This window comes from Delphinapterus leucas, chromosome 13, assembly GCF_059928025.1.
Source record: "Delphinapterus leucas isolate spDelLeu-1000000601 "Yukka" chromosome 13, BTC_Dleu_Yukka2, whole genome shotgun sequence".
Taxonomy (NCBI): domain Eukaryota; kingdom Metazoa; phylum Chordata; class Mammalia; order Artiodactyla; family Monodontidae; genus Delphinapterus; species Delphinapterus leucas.
Genome location: NC_143141.1, coordinates 26,434,263 through 26,454,277, shown reverse-complemented (window position 1 = coordinate 26,454,277; position 20,015 = coordinate 26,434,263). Strand labels below are relative to the sequence as shown.

General features: G+C 37.5%; 1 protein-coding gene across 1 annotated transcript in view; it reads right to left on the bottom strand.

Moving 5' to 3' along the window:
- Positions 1 to 20,015, bottom strand: part of M1AP (meiosis 1 associated protein) — a 76,910-nt gene that overhangs the window by 38,323 nt on the left and 18,572 nt on the right. Inside the window, exons 2-3 of the mRNA XM_089922939.1 lie at positions 18,968 to 19,153; positions 17,870 to 18,038 (exon numbers count right to left, since the gene is read on the bottom strand). Of these exons, the coding sequence (XP_089779065.1) occupies positions 17,870 to 18,038; positions 18,968 to 19,153 (355 nt within the window). The remainder of the gene's footprint in view (positions 1 to 17,869; positions 18,039 to 18,967; positions 19,154 to 20,015) is intronic.

The following is a 20,015-nucleotide window of genomic DNA, read 5'->3' as shown; positions in this document are numbered from 1 at the left end:
ATCTGAACAAAAAATTCACCACATGAGCTTAACAGAAGACTGGAGATGAGAGATGGGAGTCAGTGAATTTAAAGGTAGATCAATAGAGATCATCTGATCTGAAGAAGAGAGAGAAAAAAGTTTGGACAAAACAAACAAGCAGAATACCACAGAGCCTTGGGGAACTGTGGAACAATTTAAAAAGGTTTAACATGTGGTAATTGGAGTCCCAAAGGAGTGAAGAGAGGGAATGAGACAGAAAAAAAATTTGAAGAAATAATGGCAGCAAATTTCCCAAATTGGGTTAAGGATATAAATTTACAAACTAAAAAAGCTCAGTGAACCCAAACAAGAAATCTGTGCCTAGTCACAGCATTGTAAACCTGCTTAAAAACAAACATAAAAGAGAAAATTCTTGAAAGCAGCCAGAAAACCGATCCTTTACATAAAGGGGAAAGTGATTTAAGGACTATGACTTTTATTGAGCAACCATGGAAGGCCAGAAGACAGTGGAGCAACATCTTTAATGTGCTGAAAGGAAAGAGAATCCTGTCAACCCATAAGTCTATATATAAGAAAAACCTCCTTCAAGAATGAAAGTGAAATATACATTTTCAGAAAATAACAGCTAAGAAATTTGTTACCAGAACCAAACTACAAGAAATACTAAAGTTCTTTGAGCTGAAGGAAATGATACTGAAGGGAAAGCTGGATCTTTAGGAATGAATGAAGAGCACTGGAAACAGTAAATATAAAAACTATTTTTCTCTTAGTTTCTTTAAAATACACATGATTGTTTAAAGCAAAAATTTATAATATTGCCTTGTGAAGTTTAAAATGTGGATGTAATACACACAACAAATACAACAAAAAGACAATGTGTGTGTGTGTGTGTGTGTGTGTGTGTGTGTGTGTAGGGGATAAATGGACCTACATAGTTGCAAAGTTTGTATATTTTCCATGACATGGTACTATGTTAATTCTAAGTAGGCTATAAACAAGTTTAAAAATATATTTTAATCCCTACAAGGTTTCTATATTTTATGTGAAGTACTGTAATCTTGAGGTTTCTACATTTTATGTGAAGTTTACTATATTGACTCTAAGTAGACTTTGAAAAGTTAAGATTGTATAATGTAATCCCTATAGAAACCACTAAAAATAATGCAAGAAAATTAGCTAATGACAATAGATAAAATAGAATTCTGAAAATGTTTAACAATCCAAAGAAAGCAGGGAAAAGACGAAGAAAAATCAGAGAGGACAAACAAAAAATAAAATGACTGACCTAAATCCAACCATATCAATACTTATGGTAAATGTTAATGGAGTATACACTCCAAAAAAAAAAAGCAGAGCATAGCATAATGGATAAAAAGACCCAATTTTATGCTGTCTATAAGAGATACACTTTAAGTATAAAGACACAAATGCGTTGAAAGTAAGTGGATGGAAGAAGATTAACCATAAACACAGTAAGACCCATGAAAAATAAAAACGTATGTCCAGGGCTTCCCTGGTGGCACAGTGGTTGAGAGTCCGCCTGCCGATGCAGGGGACACGGGTTCGTGCCCCGGTCCGGGAAGATCCCACATGCCGCGGAGCGGCTGGGCCTGTGAGCCATGGCCACTGAGCCTGCGCGTCCGGAGCCTGTGCTCCGCAGCGGGAGAGACCACAGCAGTGAGAGGCCCGCGTACCGCAAAAAAAAAAAAAAAAAAAAAAGCAAAAACGTATGTCCATACAGAGATTTGTGTACAGATATTTGTAGGAACTTTAGACACTACAGTCAAAAACTAGAAACAACTGAAACATCCATTAACAGCAGAATGGTTAAACAATATGTGGCATAGTCATACAATATACTGCTACTCAGAAATAAAAAAGAAGCTAACAACTACTTGTTGATATAAACAACATGGATGAATCTCAAAATCTAAATGAAAAAAGCCAGACACAGAAGAAGTATATACCATTTATATGATCCCATTTATATAAAATACAAACTAATTTACAGACAAAAAACAGATCGGTGGTGTATGCCAAGGATGGAGAGAGGGATTGAGTGTAAAGGGGCAAGAGGAATCTTTTGGGATTGATGGAAGTGTTCTGTATCTTGATTGTGGTGATGGGCATATACAACTGTCAAAACTCATTGAATTGTACAGTGTGGATGCAACTTACAGTATGCAAATTATTCCTCAAAAGAGGTGAGGAAAAAATTTAAAAGACCTAATTTTCAAATAACTTTAGATTTTCTATGGAACTCTAAAAAAAATTCTTCAATTCAATTTTTGCCATTTTTCTGAGACCATGGTTTCTGTTAATAAACGTCTCTCTGTGTTAAAAATCTTTAGGTATTAAATAAAACAGTGGTTCTAATTTAGTCTTAAAGCCATAGGGACATGACTTTAATGTAGTTTTCAAAGACAAGCTCAATAAACAGCTGCATTTTCTGGTCTATTTTTGAAGACAATGAAAGGAGAAAAAATCAATAAGTGGAGTCTGACAACTGTACTGAAGCATGAATCATAGAAAAAGTTTTTTTCTTTCTTTCTGGAACACTTTAGGAAGCAATGAATCTTTATCTTCTATGTTTGGGTTGTTAACATTTGGTGTTTCCTGAGAACACATATGGATAAAATACCTTTCCAAAAGAGCTTGACATTGATCCCTAGCAAAGACTAGGAGGAAATATTAAACAGATGGTTTGTGAGCACTTAGAAAGGGAACCTGATATCCTTGTGTACCAAGGCTGAGAAATGGAAGCTGGTTGACAGCATCATTAAGATGATTTGTAAATGGTTGAAAGACTTACATACCCAATGAGTGCAGACTGCTGTCAACCTGGACAGATGCCCTCTGGATGCCAAAATGCATTGATCACAGTGGCCGTTTTAGTTTTGTCATATGTATTACTTAGTCATCCTTTGGAAAGCCATTATAAATTTTTTTATATGAAAATGAATACATGCAACATATATTTAAGCTATGAAGCATAACAGCAAAATGAACACTCATGAAGCCTTTATTCAACTTAAGATGTAGATCATCGACGCTACTAAGATATCTATATGCTTTGCCCTGATCTTCTCTAAGGGAAACCTTGCTACACTGAATTTTTAAAAATCATTCTTTTCCTTTTAAAACTAGTTTTATTATTTTAAACAAACACTTTAGTATTTTGTTTTGCTTGAGCTTTATAAAGAGATATCTTATTGTCTATATCCTTGGTTATCTGCTTTTTTTTCTCAATATTGAAAAGATTTATCTACAATGTTGTAGGTAGCTGTGGTTCACTCATTTCCACTTTGTGAATAAACCTTGTAATACTTATTCATGCCTCATTCAATGGACATTTGAGTAGTCTAATTTCTGACCTTTTAAATAATGTCAATATTCACATTCTTGTACATGTCTCCAAGTGCACATTTGTAAAAGTTTTTCTAGAGACATTCTTCTAGGAATGGAACTGCTGGGTTGTAGGGTATTGTGACTGTTACTTTACAATAAAATGACAAGTTGTGAACCAATTACATTCTTTCTGTCAGTCTATAAGAGTTTCCATGCTCTGCTATTGCCAACACTATGGTGAGACTTCTTAATTTTTTGCAAACTAGTGGGCATAAAATGGGATATCATTGTTTTGTGTTTCCCTGATTACTAATGAGGGTGAGAATTTTTCTTATGTTTGAGATTTCCTCTTCTGTGAAATACCTGTTCAGATTTTTTGTTTATTTAAAAATTAGATTGTCTTTTTTAAAAAAATTGAGTTTCAGGCATTCCTTATTCTGGATACCAACTCATTATTGGTCATATGAGTTGTAAATATAGTTATGATTTGTCATCACTTTCTTCATGGTGTCTCTGATGGACAGACATTCTTAATTTTGAAGTAACCATACTTATCAATCTTTTACTTTATGGTTAGCAAACTTTATTCCTCTTCTTTCCTACCTTTGGTGATAAAATTTTCTCCTATATTTTCCTGCAAAAGTTTTAACTTTCATATTTAAATCTTTAATACATTTAAAATATAGTATTGTAAATGGCATGCAGAAGGGATCAAATTTCATTTTTCCCATACGGAATACTGATAGTTCCAGTATGATTTAATGACTAGATCCATCCTTTCCTACTGCTTTGCCATGTCAACTCAGCCACATATCAAGTTTTCATATAATATGGCTGTCTGTTTCTGGGCTCTCTCATCTGTTCTAGACTGGACAATTTGCCTTTCCCTGTGTCAATATAACACTGTCTTAATTAGAACAGCCTTTTAATCATCTTAATATCAGGCAAGGCAAACCTTTAGCCTTAATATATATCTTAGCATCTAATATATATATTAGGATCAGCTTGTCAGGTTCATTAAAAAACTGATAGCATTTTGATTGGAATTGCATTGATAGATCAATTTGGGGAGAACTGAATCCTTATGATATTGAATGTTTCTATCCATTAACATGCTCCACTTAATTATATCTTCTTTAAGGTGCATCAGTAAAGCTTTAAACTATTCCCAATAACTATTCTATGCATCTTTTGTTAAAATTCATTTCTAAATACTTTATTTTTTTATTATTGTAAAAGGTATTTCTTTAAAAATTGAAGTTTCTAAGAGTTTGTTTCTAATTATAGAAATGCTATTGACTTTTTTTTAACATTTTTATTGGAGTATAATTGCCTTACAATGTTGTGTTAGTTTCTGCTGTGTAACAAAGTGAATCAGCTATACATATACATATATCCCCTCCCTCTTGCGTCTCCCTCCCACACTCCCTATCCCATCCCTCAAGGTGGTCACAAAGCACGGAGCTGATCTCCCTGTGCTATGTGGCTGCGTCCCACTAGTTATCTATTTTACATTTGGTAGTGTATGTGTCCATGCCACTCTCTCTCTTCGTCCCAGCTTACCCCTCCCCCTCCCGCATCCTCAAGTCCATTATCTACATCTGTGTCTTTATTCCTGTCCTGCCCTTAGGTTCTTCAGAACCATTTTTTTGTTTGCTTTTTAGATTCCATATATATGTGTTAGCATACAGTATTTGTTTTTCTCTTTCTGACTTACTTCACTCTATGTGACAGACTCTAGGTCCATCTACCTCACTACAAATAACTCAATTTCCAGGAAATGCTATTGACTTTTGTATGTTTATCTTATATCCAGCCAACTTGTTAAACTCTTACTAATTTGGTTATTAATGTAGTCAATTAAATATGTTTCAAATAAAAACAGTTTTGTTTCTTTCTATTCAATCTTCACACCCTTTAGTATCTTTCTTATCTTACTAGGCTAGGACAACTATGCTGAATCAAAGTGGTGATGGGGCATCCATGTATTATTCCTGATTTTTGAAGGCAGTCCTTCTGGGTATTCTTGGTTATAGGTTCTTCCCTTTCACCACTTTAAATATATTGTGCCACTCCCTTCTGGCCTGAAGAGTTTCTGCTGAAAAATCAGCTGATAGCCTTATGGGAGTTTCCTTGTATGGTATTTGTTGCCTTTCCCTTGCTGCTTTTTAATATTCTTTATCTTTAATTTTTGTCATTTTAATTACAATGTGTCTTGGTGTGTTCCTCTTTGGGTTAATCCTGTATGGGACTCTCTGCACTTCCTGGACTTGGGTGACTGTTCCTTTCCCAGGTTAGGGAAGTTTTCAGCTACTATGTTTTCAAATATGTTCTCCACCCCTTCCCCTCTCTTCTCCTTCTGGGACCCCTATAATGCGAATATTAGTGCACTTGATGTTGTCCCAGAGGTCTCTCAAACTGTCCTCATTTCTCTTCATTCTTTTTTCTTTTTTCTATTCAGCGGCAGTGATTTCCACTACCTTGTCTTCCAGATCACTGGTTCATTCTTCTGTAGCATTTAGTTTACTGTTGATTCCTTCTAGTGTATTTTTCATTTCAGTTATTGTATTCTTCATCTCTGTTTGGTTGTTCTTTATATTTTCTAACTCTTTGTTAAAAACTTCTAACTTCTCACTTGTACATCCATTCTTCTCCCAAGTTCTCTGATCATCTTTACAATCATTACTCTGAACTCTCTTGGGTAGATTGCCTATCTTCACTTCACTTAGTTCTTTTGGGGTTTTGTCTTGTCACTTTGTCTGGAACATGTTCCTCTGTTGCCTCATTTTGTCTAAGTTGCTATTTGTATTTTTATGTGTGTGTTAGGTTACTTTTCTTGACCTTGGAGAAGTGGCCTTCTGTAGGAGATGTCCTATGCATCCCCTCAGCACACATTCCTCTTGTCACCCAAGTTATATGCTCTAGGGGTTCCCCCCACGAGGGCTGCGTGGGTGCTTCTGTTGTGGTGGGCTATGTGGGCAGTCTGGTAGGCTTTGTTTGCCCCTAGCCAGGTTGGTTGCCAGGCCCTGCCTTGTGTGGATGCTACCAGCTGCTGGTTAGTGGGTCCTGGTCACAAGGTGGCTAATTATAGAACCTCAGGTGGCCCCGGGGCTAGTGCTGGCTCACTGGTGGACAGAGTCAGGGTCCAGAAGACTCTAGGTCTGTTGCCTGCCCACTGGTGGGTGAAGCCAGGTCCTGGGGTTAGTGCAAGTCTATTGGCAGGCAGATCCAGGTCCTGGAGTCTAGCTGCAGGGCCCAGGGATCCCAGAGCTGGTATCATATTGCTGGGGAGTGGGTGGGGAGGGCGATTCCTGTCACAGTTGGGTATGGGGTCTGGGGTGTCACAAAGCTTGTGTTGGCCTGCTAGTAGGCAGGGCTGGGGCCCAGCTGATCCTAGGGTAGGGTCTGGCCTGTTGTCAGTGGGCTGGGTCTACAGGCTACAGGATTGTGGTTTTCTTGCGTTTAGTGTCTGCCCCCTGGTGGGTGAGGCTGGTCTAGAGGTTACTGCAAGCTTCCCAGAGGGCAGGGCAGGAGCTGGGTTTTGGCCCTCTGGTGAGCAGGGTTGTGTCTAAAGGCATATCTGGAGGTGGCTGTGGGCTCAGGTAGTCTTTAGGCAGCCTGTCTGCTGATGGGTGGGGCTATGTCTCTGCTCAGTTAGTTGTTTGGTCTGAGGTGTCCCAGCATTGGTGCCTACAGGTTGTTGGGTGGGGCCAAGTCTTGGTGCTAATGAGCCAGAGGGAAGATCCCATGATGGTGCCTGCCTGCACCAGTGTCCATATGATAGAAAGCTCCCAAATATGGCTGCTGCCAGTGCCTATGTCCCCAGGGTGAGCTGCAGCTGCCCCCCATCTCTCTGGGAGACTCTCCAAGACAAGCAGCTAGGTCTGGCCCAGGCTCCTATCAAATTACTGCTTTTGCCCTGGGTCCCAGTGTGTGTGAGATTTTGTGTGTGTCCTTTAAGAATGAAGTCTCTATTTCCCCCAGACCTTTGGGATTCCTGAAATTAAGCCTGCAAAGCCAAATGCTCTGGGGCTCATCTTTCTGGTGCAGGACCCTGGGCTGGGGAGCCCAATATGGGACTCAGAACTCTCACTCCAGTGGGAGAGCCTCTACAATATAATTATTCTCTGTTTTGAGGGTTGCCCACCCAGGGCATATGGGACTTGATTATATTGTGAGTCTGCCCCTCCTACCAATCTTGTTGTGGTCCCTTCTTTATGTCTTTAGTTGTAGAAGATCTTTTCTGGTAGGTTCTGGTCTTTTTCATTGATGGCTATTCTACAGATAGTTGTGATTCTGGTGTGCTCGCAAGAGGAGGTGAGCTCAGGGTCTTTCTACTCTGCCATCTTGGCCACTCTCCTTTGTTTTTTTCCTTTGTGCTTAGTCTAGTTTCACTTGCTCATATGGTGCTGCATGTAAAGGCCTGAAGGTAATCTTTCACCAGTAAAGAACTGTATTGTAGATTTTTGATAGAAACATTTTGCCAAGTTACAGAAGTTATTTTCTATCCCTAGTTTACCAAGATTTTTTTCTTAAATAATGAATGGATGTTAATTTTATCATATGTTTTTCTGTATCTATTAAGATAACATAATTTTTACCTTTATCTGTTGATGTGGTAAATTATATTTATACATTTCTTTCTTTTTTATTGAAGTATCGTTGATTTACAATGTTATATTAGTTTCAGGTGTACAACATAGTAATTCAATATTTTTACAGATTATACTCCATTTAAAGTTGTTATAAAATATTGGCTATTTCCCTGTGCTGTACATTACATCCTTGTACCTTTATACATAGTAGTTTGTACCTCTTAATTGCTTTCCCCTATCTTGCCCCTCCCTCTAAGCCCTCTCCCCACTGGTAACCACTAATTTGTTCTCTGTATCTATAGGTCTATTTCTGTTTTATTATATTCATTCATTTATTTTTTAGATTCCATATATAATGATAATGTACAGTATTTATCTTTCTCTGTCTGACTTACTTCACTAAGTATAATACCTTCTGGATCCATCCATGTTGTGCAAATGGCAAAATTTCAATCCTTTTTATGGCTGAGTAATATTCCATTGTATATATATATATATATATATATATATATATATATATATACACCACATCTCCTTTATCCATGCATCTGGTGATGGACATAAGTTGCTTCCATATCGTGGTTTTGTAAATAATGCTGCTATGAACATTGGGGTGCATATGTCTTTTCAAATTAGTGTTTTTGTTTTCTTTTTCTTTCTTTTTTTTTTTTTTTTTTTTGCAGTACATGGGCCTCTCACTGTTGTGGCCTCTCCCGTTGCGGAGCACAGGCTCCGGACACGCAGGCCCAGCAGCCACGGCTCACGGGCCCAGCCGCTCTGCGGCATGTGGGATCTTCCCGGACCGGGGCACGAACCTGTGTCCCCTGCATCGGCAGGCGGACTCTCAACCACTGCGCCACCAGGGAAGCCCCCGTTTTTGTTTTCTTCAGATATACACACAGGAGTGGAATTGCTGGATCATATGGTAATTCTATTTTTAATTTTTTGAGGAACCTCTATACTGTTTTCCATAGTGGCTACACCAATTTACATTCCTACTAACAGTGTACTAGGGTTCCCTTTTCTCCACATCCTTGCCAACATTTATTATTTGTTCTTTTTGATGATAGCTATTCTGACAGGTGTGAGGTGATAGCTCATCGTGGTTTTGATTTGCATTTCTGACGATTAGTGATGTTGAGCATCCTTTCATGTACCTGTTGGTCATCTATATATCTTCTTTGGAAAAAATGTCTATTCAGGTCTTCTGCCCATTTTAATTGGGTTGTTTGATTTTTTGATATTCAGTTGTATGAGCTCTTTATATATTTTGGATATTAATCCCTTATCAAATGATATCACTTGCAAATATCTTCTCCCATTCACTAGGTTGTCTTTTCATATTGTCAATGATTTCTTTCACTGTGCAAAAGCTTTTAAGTTTAATTAGGCCCCATTTATTTATTTTTGCTTTTGTTTCCATTGACTTAAGAGACAGAGCTAAAAAAATATTGCTATGATTTATGTCAAAGAGTGTTTTGCCTATATTTTCTTCTAGGAGTTTTATGGTTTCTAGTCTTACAGTTAGGTCTTTAGTCCATTTTGAGTTTATTTTTGTATATGGTGTGAGATAATATTCTAATTTAATTATTTTATACATAGCTGTGCTGTTTTCCCAACACCACTTTATTGAAGAGACTGTCTTTTCTCCATTGTGTATTTTTGCTTCCTTTGTCGTAGATTAATTGGCCATAAGTATGTGGGTTTATTTCTGGTATCTCTATTCTGTTCCATTGATCTATGTGTCTGTTTTTGTGCTGGTACCATACTTTTTTGATTACTGTAGCTTGGTAGCATAGTCTGAAGTAAGGGAGCATGATACCCCCAACTTTTTTCTTTTTTCTCAAGATTGCTTTGGTTCTTTAGTGTCTTTTGTGGTCCTATGCAAATTTTAGGATTATTTGTTCTAGTTCTGTGACAAATGTCATGGGTATTTTATACAGATTGCATTAAATCTGTAGATTGCTTTGGGTAATATGGACATTTTAACAATATTAATTCTTGCAATCCACGAACACAGGATATCTTTCCATTTATTTGTACAATCTTTAATCTCCTTCATCAATGTCTTATAGTTTTCAGAGTATAGGTCTTTTCCTCCTTGGTTAAATTTATATTTATATATTTCTAATACAAAATCACCTTGTATTACAGGGATAAATCCAACTTGATCAGTTCTATAGTCTCTTTTTATACATGATAAGATAATTTAAGATGGTTTTATCTATTTTCATGAGTGGACTGGCCTGCAATTTTCTTTTCTCACATTGTTCTTGTCTGGTTTTCTATCATGACTTGGTGGTGGTGGGGTATTTTCTTTCTTTCTTTTTTAATTTCTAGAAGAGTTCGTATAAGATTGGAGTGATCTGTCCCTTGAAAGTTTGATGGAATTTGACTATAAAACCATCTACGATTGATAATTGGTTAGGGGAACCATTTAGATTTTTATTTCTGAGTCAAAATTTGTATCTTTTAAGTAATATATTGGTTTTTGTCTAAACGTTTGATTCCATACTTCTATCTGCAGTTATGCTCCTTTTTCACAACCCTAACATAGTTTATTGTGCCCTCTTTCTTTGTCTTTTCTTCATTGATTTCACCAAAAAATTCTCTATTTTATCAGTTTTTTTCAAAGAACCAACTTTTGAATTTTTGATTATCTTTATTGCTCTTTTCAACTGAGGAAGTATAGAGAATGGTTAAGTATGTGAGCTTTAGAGTCAGACTGCTTAGAATCCCTGTTCTGTATCTTAACTAAGAAACTTTGCGAAAGCTAATTTGGACAAGAAACTATGCTTTAGTTTCTTCATCTAGATATATGAGATTAAATAATAGTGGAAACTATTTAAAACAGAAAGTATTTGGACAGAAGGTGTTCAATAAAATGTTGCTGTTATTATAATCTATAGACAACTGTTAGAGTATGTAAGAGACTATGGCTTTTAGTTCACATATCTTTTCCTTGAGGCTCAGAACTTAAAAATAAAACCAACTAGCAGCATTATTCTCTCCATTGATGGCTCTCCTATGTGCTTAATTTTGGCTGCTGAAATTGGAAGGCTCTCCCAGATCTTAAATTTATGATCAAAATCCAGTATTAGAGATCTGCTCTAAAGGTGTCAGGTTGGCTTACATATAAAAAGGGCATATAAAGATAAAGAAGTATTCCATCTTCCCCTGTGAGAAGTATATTTCTTCACATCTCTATTACACAGACCAACATTTCTAGTCCTCTTTTAAGAGCAAAACAGGAACAAAATGGATAAATAACAGAAAAGAAGGCTAAAAAACTATGGAAAAAGTTTTATAATATTATGTTACATGAAAACAAAAAAATTACATACATAAATATTAACTCTGAAACCTCAAAATGATTGTGGACAACTGAGAGGTAATGTGCAAAAACAAAATCAGTGTAATGGAGTAGTGGAATTGTGAATGATTTTGAATTAAAAATTATTTTATAGTCACATCTTCTTTTCAATAAAAAATTATTAGAGCCTGAAATTTTCTCAGTAAAAAGGCATATATAAATTTTCTCAGTAAAAAGTTTGTGCAAGGACACCATCTCTCACAAACTCTTACTATTACTATTAATATCAACAGAAAACATTTATGCATTGCTCACATGTGCCAGGTACTGTTTTAAGTACTTTACATGCAAGTTATATTTAATCCCTGTAAAAACCCTATAGGATAGCTACTATTATTAGCCTTATTTTATAAATGAGAAAATTGTGGGATGAAGAGTTTAAGTAACTTGTTCAAGGCCACAGAGTTCAAATAAAAATTCAGTTGGATGGTTAAATAAATGGTGATGAATTTATACAATAGAATACCTCACAGCTACTAAAAGGAATGGGTTAGAGCTCTATATGCCAATATGAAAAAAATTATTGGATAAATAGCTAAATAAAAAATGCAGATCACTGGGTATTATATAGTTCCATTTTTGTAAAAGTGGAGGATATCAAAAACCCTAATAACATTACATGTATGTTCATGTCCAATATATGTGTAAGGAAAGCAATCCAGTAGAATGTGTCCTACACTGCTGATAGCAATTATCTCTGGAGGGTAGAATTTTGGGTCATTTTGAACTGTTTATATTATACTTCTGTATAGGGAGTGTTTACTTGTAATAAAAAATTAAAGAATAACTGGACAAAAGCTACCACAGACACAGCTAGGCAGGATATTTCAGCTAAATTTTTTTTCAAGTTTATACAAATGACTTATTTCCACACTTGCAAGGGTAAGAAATGGTTCTTTAAAGCAAGCATTTACTTGAGCAAATTTTAAAACAATTACTATGGGGTTACAGGATGGAGAATACAATCTAAGACCATTCTTACAAGACTTAACATAACTAAATAAGCTTTTCTAAATTAAAGAAAAACATTTTATTAAAGATTCAACATTGCTTACAACTCCGAGTTTATTGAATGTGTGTAAAGAATGTATATTTAAACTGGGGATTTATTTGAGGCTTTTATTATAGTGACCACACATATAATAATAATAACACTGATGATAACTTCATAGATTTTATACTGTCTTTTCATTCATCTAGAATAGGGGTGGGGCTTCCCTGGTGGCGCAGTGGTTGAGAGTCCGCCTGCCGATGCAGGGGACACGGGTTCGTGCCCCGATCTGGGAAGATCCCACGTGCCGCGGAGCGGCTGGGCCCGTGAGCCATGGCCGCTGAGCCTGCGCGTCCGGAGCCTGTGCTCCGCAGCGGGAGAGGCCACAACAGTGAGAGGCCCGCGTACCGCAAAAAAAAAAAAAAAAAAAAGGAAAAAGAAAAAAAGAATAGGGGTGGATTTAATTTAATTTAATTATTGTATTTCCTATTGGATGACCACCTAAAAATTTTTAAGATCAGTCAAATTCATTTTCAGCTCCATAAAACTTTGTAAACATATCTCTGTCAAATACATCTGGTGAACTTCTGATGTTCTTAATATCAGCTAAATTTTAAATAAAGAAAAAATGAACAAGTTAGGCTAATCAAGAACAGATGGAAGAAAGTGTCATTTATACACTTGAAAGAAAACATATAATAAGCCATAAGCCTGAAAATTTATAGAAAACCTTAACTGGTATGAATGTGATTTAAAGTTAACCTTTTCATTAAAATGAAATTATCTTGCTAAAAACTCTCTAAAAGGTGAGTCTACCTTCTTAATTTCTAAGTTCGCTTTTTCTTCAACAATTCTGGATCTTGCAGTCTCCAAGTCATCTTTGTAATAATTAGATCTCACTATGCAGGGCTGCACTAAAGAAGGCAGAAATTAGACCACTCGAAGGACATAATCTCATAGCTCCTTTTAAAACTGATCTGTAATATCATTTCCTTGTATGGTAACCTGTTTCTTTCTTCAAAAGGTAGCGTGTAGACAATTTTTATTTAATTGATGATCATGGTTACCACAGTTAAAAAATTCTAAATAGATTCAAAAAGCGTTTGAATCAATTCATGATATTCATTGGCTACGAAGGGAAGCTACAGGTGTTTGGCATATGTCCCTAAATATTTGAGTTGATGTCAGAGAGTGTGACCACCACCTCTCACAGATTATTTGTTTTTTCCCAATCATTCATTTATTTATTCAAGAAACATTTATTGAGAATCTACTATGTGCCAGGCAGAATGATATATGCTGGTGATACAAAGATGTATAAGACACAGTCTTATCCTCAGGTAACTCACAGTCCACTTGAGGCCTGCCCATTTACAAACAAATCTCAGGACTTCCCTGGTGGCGCAGTGGTTACGAATCTGCCTGCCAATGCAGGGGACACGGGTTCGAACCCTGGTCCAGGAAGATCCCACATGCTGCGGAGCAACTAAGCCCGTGCGCCACAACTACTGAAGCCCGCGCTGCCACAACTACTGAGCCCATGTTCCGCAACAAGAGAAGCCACCGCAATGAGAAGCCCGCACACCGCAATGAAGAGTAGCCCCTGTTCACCACAACTAGAGAAAGCCTGCGTGCAGCAACGAAGACCCAACACAGCCAAAAATAAATAAAAAAAACCCAAATCTCAGAAATATTAAACCATCCATATACAAAAATTTTCAAAAATACTAAGAATAGCTAACTTTCATTTAGCATTTACTGTATACTAAGTAATTAACATGTATGATCTCATTTAACTCCCACAACTACTGGATGGGGCAGGAATTAAAGGCTTACACAGGCTAAGTACCTTCTCCAAAGCCACACAGCTAGTAAGTAATAGAACTGGGATTTAGACTCAGGCATCCTAATTCTAGAGCACTCATCCTTCTGAGAATAAAACTAGTTGCTGTTGTTAATCTCTTGACAAGAACATCAGATATAGCAAAACATTAATGGAATAAAGGAATTAACTTTGAGGAAAGTACAGGCAAACTGGGAAGATTTCAAGCCATGAACCATATGTATACTTAACTCACAAAGAGGAATTACAAGCAATTTATGGGATAATGCATTATTTATAAGCAAATAGGAAGTTACTGGAAGAATCGTTAGCAGTGACACAAGGTAGAAAGCTGCCTTCCTGCGTTTAAAAGCTCTTCTGTACAGTGCTAACCTCTAACTATTTTAAATAAAGCCATCAGGTACCCTCAGAGTACTCTGAGTTTTGTGCCATTAGAGATTCAGTACTTTCTGGGTACAGTCACTGAAGGGAGAAAAGGACATAGTCCATGCCTGATCTGTCCATGATCGAAGAGAAATAAAAAGAGCTTTTCTCTCACAGATTCAGTTTGAGAACCCACTGGGAAAGACTCTGATGAGTAGCCTGGAGAACTATGATTGCCTCACCTGGGTCATAGCCCACCCTGTGACCATGAAAGTAGAGGTGTTACTAAAGAAGGGGGATGCAGGGGATGCTGGGCAGACCAAGAACAGACTCCACAGGTATCACTGTCATCAATTCATTCAACAAATATATACTGATAATCTAGGATATACTACAGAGTGGGGCGCAGAAATGAGTAAGACAAATTTGTAATGCCAAGGCTTAATGCTTAAGAGTTAATACAGATAGAAAAGATATCAAGTAGTTTACAGTTTAGGTGAGAAGACAAAATTATCACACAATAAAGCAATGGTATCATCAAAAAATCTACAAACAATAAACGCTGGAGAAGGTGTGGAGAAAAGGGAACCTTCTTACACTGTTGGTGGGAATGTAAATTGATACAGCCACTATGGAGAACAGTATGGAGGTTCCTTAAAAAACTAAAAATAGAATTACCATATGACCCAGCAATCCCACCACTGGGCATATACCCTGAGAAAACCATAATTCAAAAAGAGTCATGTACCACCATGTTCACTGCAGCACTATTTACAATAGCCAGGAAGTGGAAGCAACCTAAATGTCCATCGACAAGTGAGTGGATAAAGAAGATGTGACACATATATACAATGGAATATTGCTCAGCCATAAAAAGAAATGAAATTGAATTACTTGTAGTGAGGTGGATGAACCTAGAGACTGTCATACAGAGTGAAGTAAGTCAGAAAGAGAAAAACAAATACTGTATTTGTTCCACATATATGTGGAATCTAAAAAAAAAAATGGTTCTGATGAACTTAGGGGCAGGACAGGAATAAAGATGCAGATGTAGAGAATGGACTTGAGGACATGGGGAGGGGGAAGGGTAAGCTGGGATGAAGTGAGAGAGTAGCATTGACATATATACATCACCAAATGTAAAATAGATAGTGGGAAGCAGCTGCATTGCATGGAGAGATCAGCTCGGTGCTGTGTGACCACCTAGAGGGGTGGGATAGGGAAGATGCGAGGGAGCCGCAAGAGAGAGGGGATATATGTATACGTATAGCTGATATACTTTGTTATACAGCAGAAACTAACACACCATTGTAAAGCAATTATACTCCAATAAAAAGACGTTAAAAACAAATAAAGCAATGGTAAACAATTCTATGTGGTATATAATTAAATGCTAAATTGTGTTTTGTAGACCACAGGCTATGTGGTTGTTCTAAGGAGAGGAAAATCAATTCAGTAGTCATGAACCTGAATTAGGCCTTAAAGGATGGGGAGGATTTGGTTGGAAGAGGATAAGGGGAGGAATTCAGAGGAAAGAAGGGGGAATTCAGAGGAAAAGATTACTACAAGTGGAGGGATGGAAATAGAAGGACAGTCAGTGAGGAGACTGCCTTGAGAAAAGCAGAGGGTGTGTAGTAGCTGAGAGCTCATATAACGCACAGCAAGGCTAGTTACCCTCCCGCCCCAACCAGAACAATGTCAGTGGTCCATGATGCTGGAAGGATCCACATGTGTCAGAATTTGATGGGAAACACATCCTTAGTTACCAACCCCCTAACCTAATTAGGGCATGAAGGGAAGAGTGAGGTTATTTATGTGGAACCAGGAAGAGATCAATGGTATCAGAACAGTGGACACATCCAGGTGTGTATAACCTTGGAGAAGACCAATATAACCAGAAAGAACTGGCAGAGGGTGAACTGTAACTTGAGTGTTGGATAAATTAAAACCAGTTAAAAACCTTTTAAATGCTGTAATTTGAGAATCTCTACTTGATCTCCTGACAAAAATCTTCTCATAAATTTCCATTGCTTTAGCATGAAATCTAAATGTCTTAGAATGGGTTTAGGGCATATATGGACTTTCTTGATCTAACCCTTGCCTACCTTTAGAGCCTTACTCCTGCCTCTGCCTGATAGGCTCCTGACATAAGAAACCATGGGCTCATCTCTGAAAGTTGATTTATCTTGATTTCTCATGTCCCTGGGTCTCCTTTTTGAGTCCCCCTTTCCTCTTCCTCTGCTTGGTTAATTCCTATTTGTCCTTTAAGATTCAGTTTGAATATTTTCTCTTCTAGGAAGTGTATGATTACTGGTGATTTATGGGGGATTTATTAGCAGGGATCTGACTGCCAGTAGTTACTGGGTTGGGGTAGGCGGGCTGGGGACATCAGGGCTGGGAATCTAGTGACTCAAAACCCATTCTGGGGAGGTAGGAGGTAGGCAGGGCACATATGAACCGAGACTATAATCCCCTGGCACATGTTCCATTGTTCCATCAAACTTCACTTACAAAACACTGATTAAGAATTTCAAGACTGCAACCCAAAAGCATTAAATCCTAAGCATAGGGGCTTTCTGAATGCAGGGCCTTGTGTGACCACACTGGTCATAGGCCAATGAAGCCAGCTGTACATATAAGTCTCTCCATACAGCATTGGTTATAATAACAAAATGTAATAAACCAAATTATTCATTAATAAGCGATTAAACAAACTATGGTCCAACCACAAAGTAAAAAAAATCATGTATCCAGTAAAAAATGAGGAATGTCTATAGATACTAACATAGATAGCTGTACAACATGCAAAGAGGATTACAGAATATTATGTATGTCATGATCCCATTACAATATAAAATATTTCTTCCTATTATCTATCTATCTATCTAATGGAGCATTAAGAGGGATACCCCAATCTCTTGAGGAGGAAGGAATTTTTACTTTTTATACCTATATTTCAGGTTTTACATTAACATATATTGTTTCTAAATTAAAAATATGATTAAAAAATTAAACTCTAACACGTAGAAACACCTGTCTGAACCACAGTGAAATCTGCTGGCTTCATTTCATTTAAGAACATAAAAGACCATGGAAGAGATTTCCCTGGTGGTCCAGTGGTTAAGAGTTCCCTTTGCAAAGCAGGTGGTTCAATCCCTGGTAGGGGAGCTAAGATTCCACATGCCTTGCGGCCAAAAAACCGAAACATAAAACAGAAGCAATATTGTAACAAATTCAATAAAGACTTTAAAAATGGTCCACATCAAAAAAATCTGTTTTTAAAAAAAAAGTCCATGGAAAATAATCTTCCTGATCTGTAAAAGACTACTCATTAAAATCTTACCATTCTTTTTACCTTTTCTTTTAATTCTTACCGTCGTTGCTGGCCTCTTCAACAGGGGATGCTGAGTCCATACATTCTAGGACTCCCTTTGTGATCTCAACCACCTGAAGTCTCCTGACCCTGACTATGTCTGTATCTTTCAATCCTTCCTCCAATTGTTTGACCACCTCTTTTCCAGGCTGTGAAGTCAGAACAGTAATCTGGAAATAAATAGAAGAATCAACGTGTCTACTTTCCCTGATGTACACAGGTTAGAATGTAACAGGTTAGATCTGGAGGATTAAACACCCCAGAAATCTGTGGTAGTGGCTATTGTCTTTAGGGCAAAGAAAAAGATTTATATGTAATTTGCAAATCAAATTTCATTTGACATATTCTGGTGGGAGAGGTCTGGTGGGACAGATCATCACAAGACCCTTCCAAACAGGTTGAACCTACCCCAGAAAGTGACCAATGAGAAGCCATCCCTGTGTTTTAGTTTTAGTTTTTCTTTTGGTCATACCGCGTGCAGCATGTGGGATCTTAGTTCCCCAACTAGGGTTCCCCGATTAGGGATTGAACCCGCACACCCTGTATTGGGAGCGTGGAGTCTCAACCACTGGACTGCCAGGGAAGTCGCCCACTGTGTTTCAGTTTTTAAGACTGCTTGAATCATTGGCAGTATCCCTCTTGCTCAAAGTGCTTTGATTTCTTGAGGATACAAAGGAAATAGAATCCTTAAATTCCACTCATTAAATGTGTACTGAAGATCAGAGAGCTTATATGCTCTTTTCTCACAGTGGTACTTCCATGTAGATTTCTCTCCTTGCTCAGTCTGAATCTGGGTTGAACTTGAAACTCTGGAAGGCAAGTATTAAGTACATGCAATTCTCTTTTGTACTCAGACATTTTTAATTGATGAATAAGCATGCAGATGAAAGCATAATTATTTTTAAACTCATTTGCCTGATGCCTGATGTTACTAGAGGCTGAATGTGTTTTAACTCACAGTCACTCATGTAGCCAATGGAGTATCTAGTCATGACTTTCAATGTGAATGAAACAGAGAACAACAGAAGGATGACAAACAATGAAGGATCTAGATGGACTGAAATGGGAGGATGAGTTAGTGTCCTAAGCCATCTTTTACCTCCAGGGAAGTGTAGGTCAGAGCTGCACTTGTGGTCATGTGTCCACTGTACTGTTTGAACTGCTGGAGCCCATCCTTTATTGCCAGCTGCAGAGAAGTGGCTTGTGGTCTGAAACAACCTTCTCTTTGCAATGTGCGGAGTTCTGAGATGCAGGCCTGCAGCCTAGCAAAGTTCCCTTTCACTTGCTGCAGAGAAAAATGAATCAAAGATGCAAATCTTTAGTGACTCAGGTTTCAGATTAACTGGCAGTCTAATTTCATTATCAATTACTCCTCAAGAGTACTTTTCCCTTCCTGAAAATCTGTTTATTTGACCAAGATCTATGGAATGCCTATTATGTTCTAGGCACTGCACTAAAATATTCCCTAGACCAGAGGAAGGAAAATTTTTAGCCAAAGGAATTTGATTATGTGGAATTACTAGAAACAGGAAAGAATGTGTTTTAACTCACTCACTCACCCAAAGGAAGGTTCAGTTGTGACTGCTTAGTTTTACTTTGGGGTGGTCTGCAAATTGGAGGCCTAGCAGCGTCACTCTTAGACATTACCTTCATTTCTCAGTCAGTCTAGGCACAGTGAGCTTCTCTATTCAAGAGTGATGTTTTATCAGAAATGAGGATTTTGATCATTTTAGAAATGATAAGGTCCTACCTAATCTTCCCCTCAGGATCACTTTGAGCAGAGATGCTTGGCTTAGTCTGCAGTCAGGTCAAGGAGTCAACACGTAAATCTCCTGGCTCTCCTCACTTTCCTTCACAAAAACTTGTTCTCAGGAAGTAATCTAATCTAATCTGACTCTAGATCGATGTTACGTCTCCTAAGAATATATGCATTTTGAATAAATGTGGAATTAAAATTTGTGACACTATTTGAAGGAATTCCAAGCATCAATAGCAGGTGGGGGTGGAGTGGGGAGGAATTATATTTGGGATAAGGAAACTTTGCTGATCAAAGAGCAGAATTGAGCAATATTTGCAAAATGCACATAAAATTCATGAGCATGTTACTTTGCTTACATGCTCCTCTCCATGAATCTCTGGGAAGAACA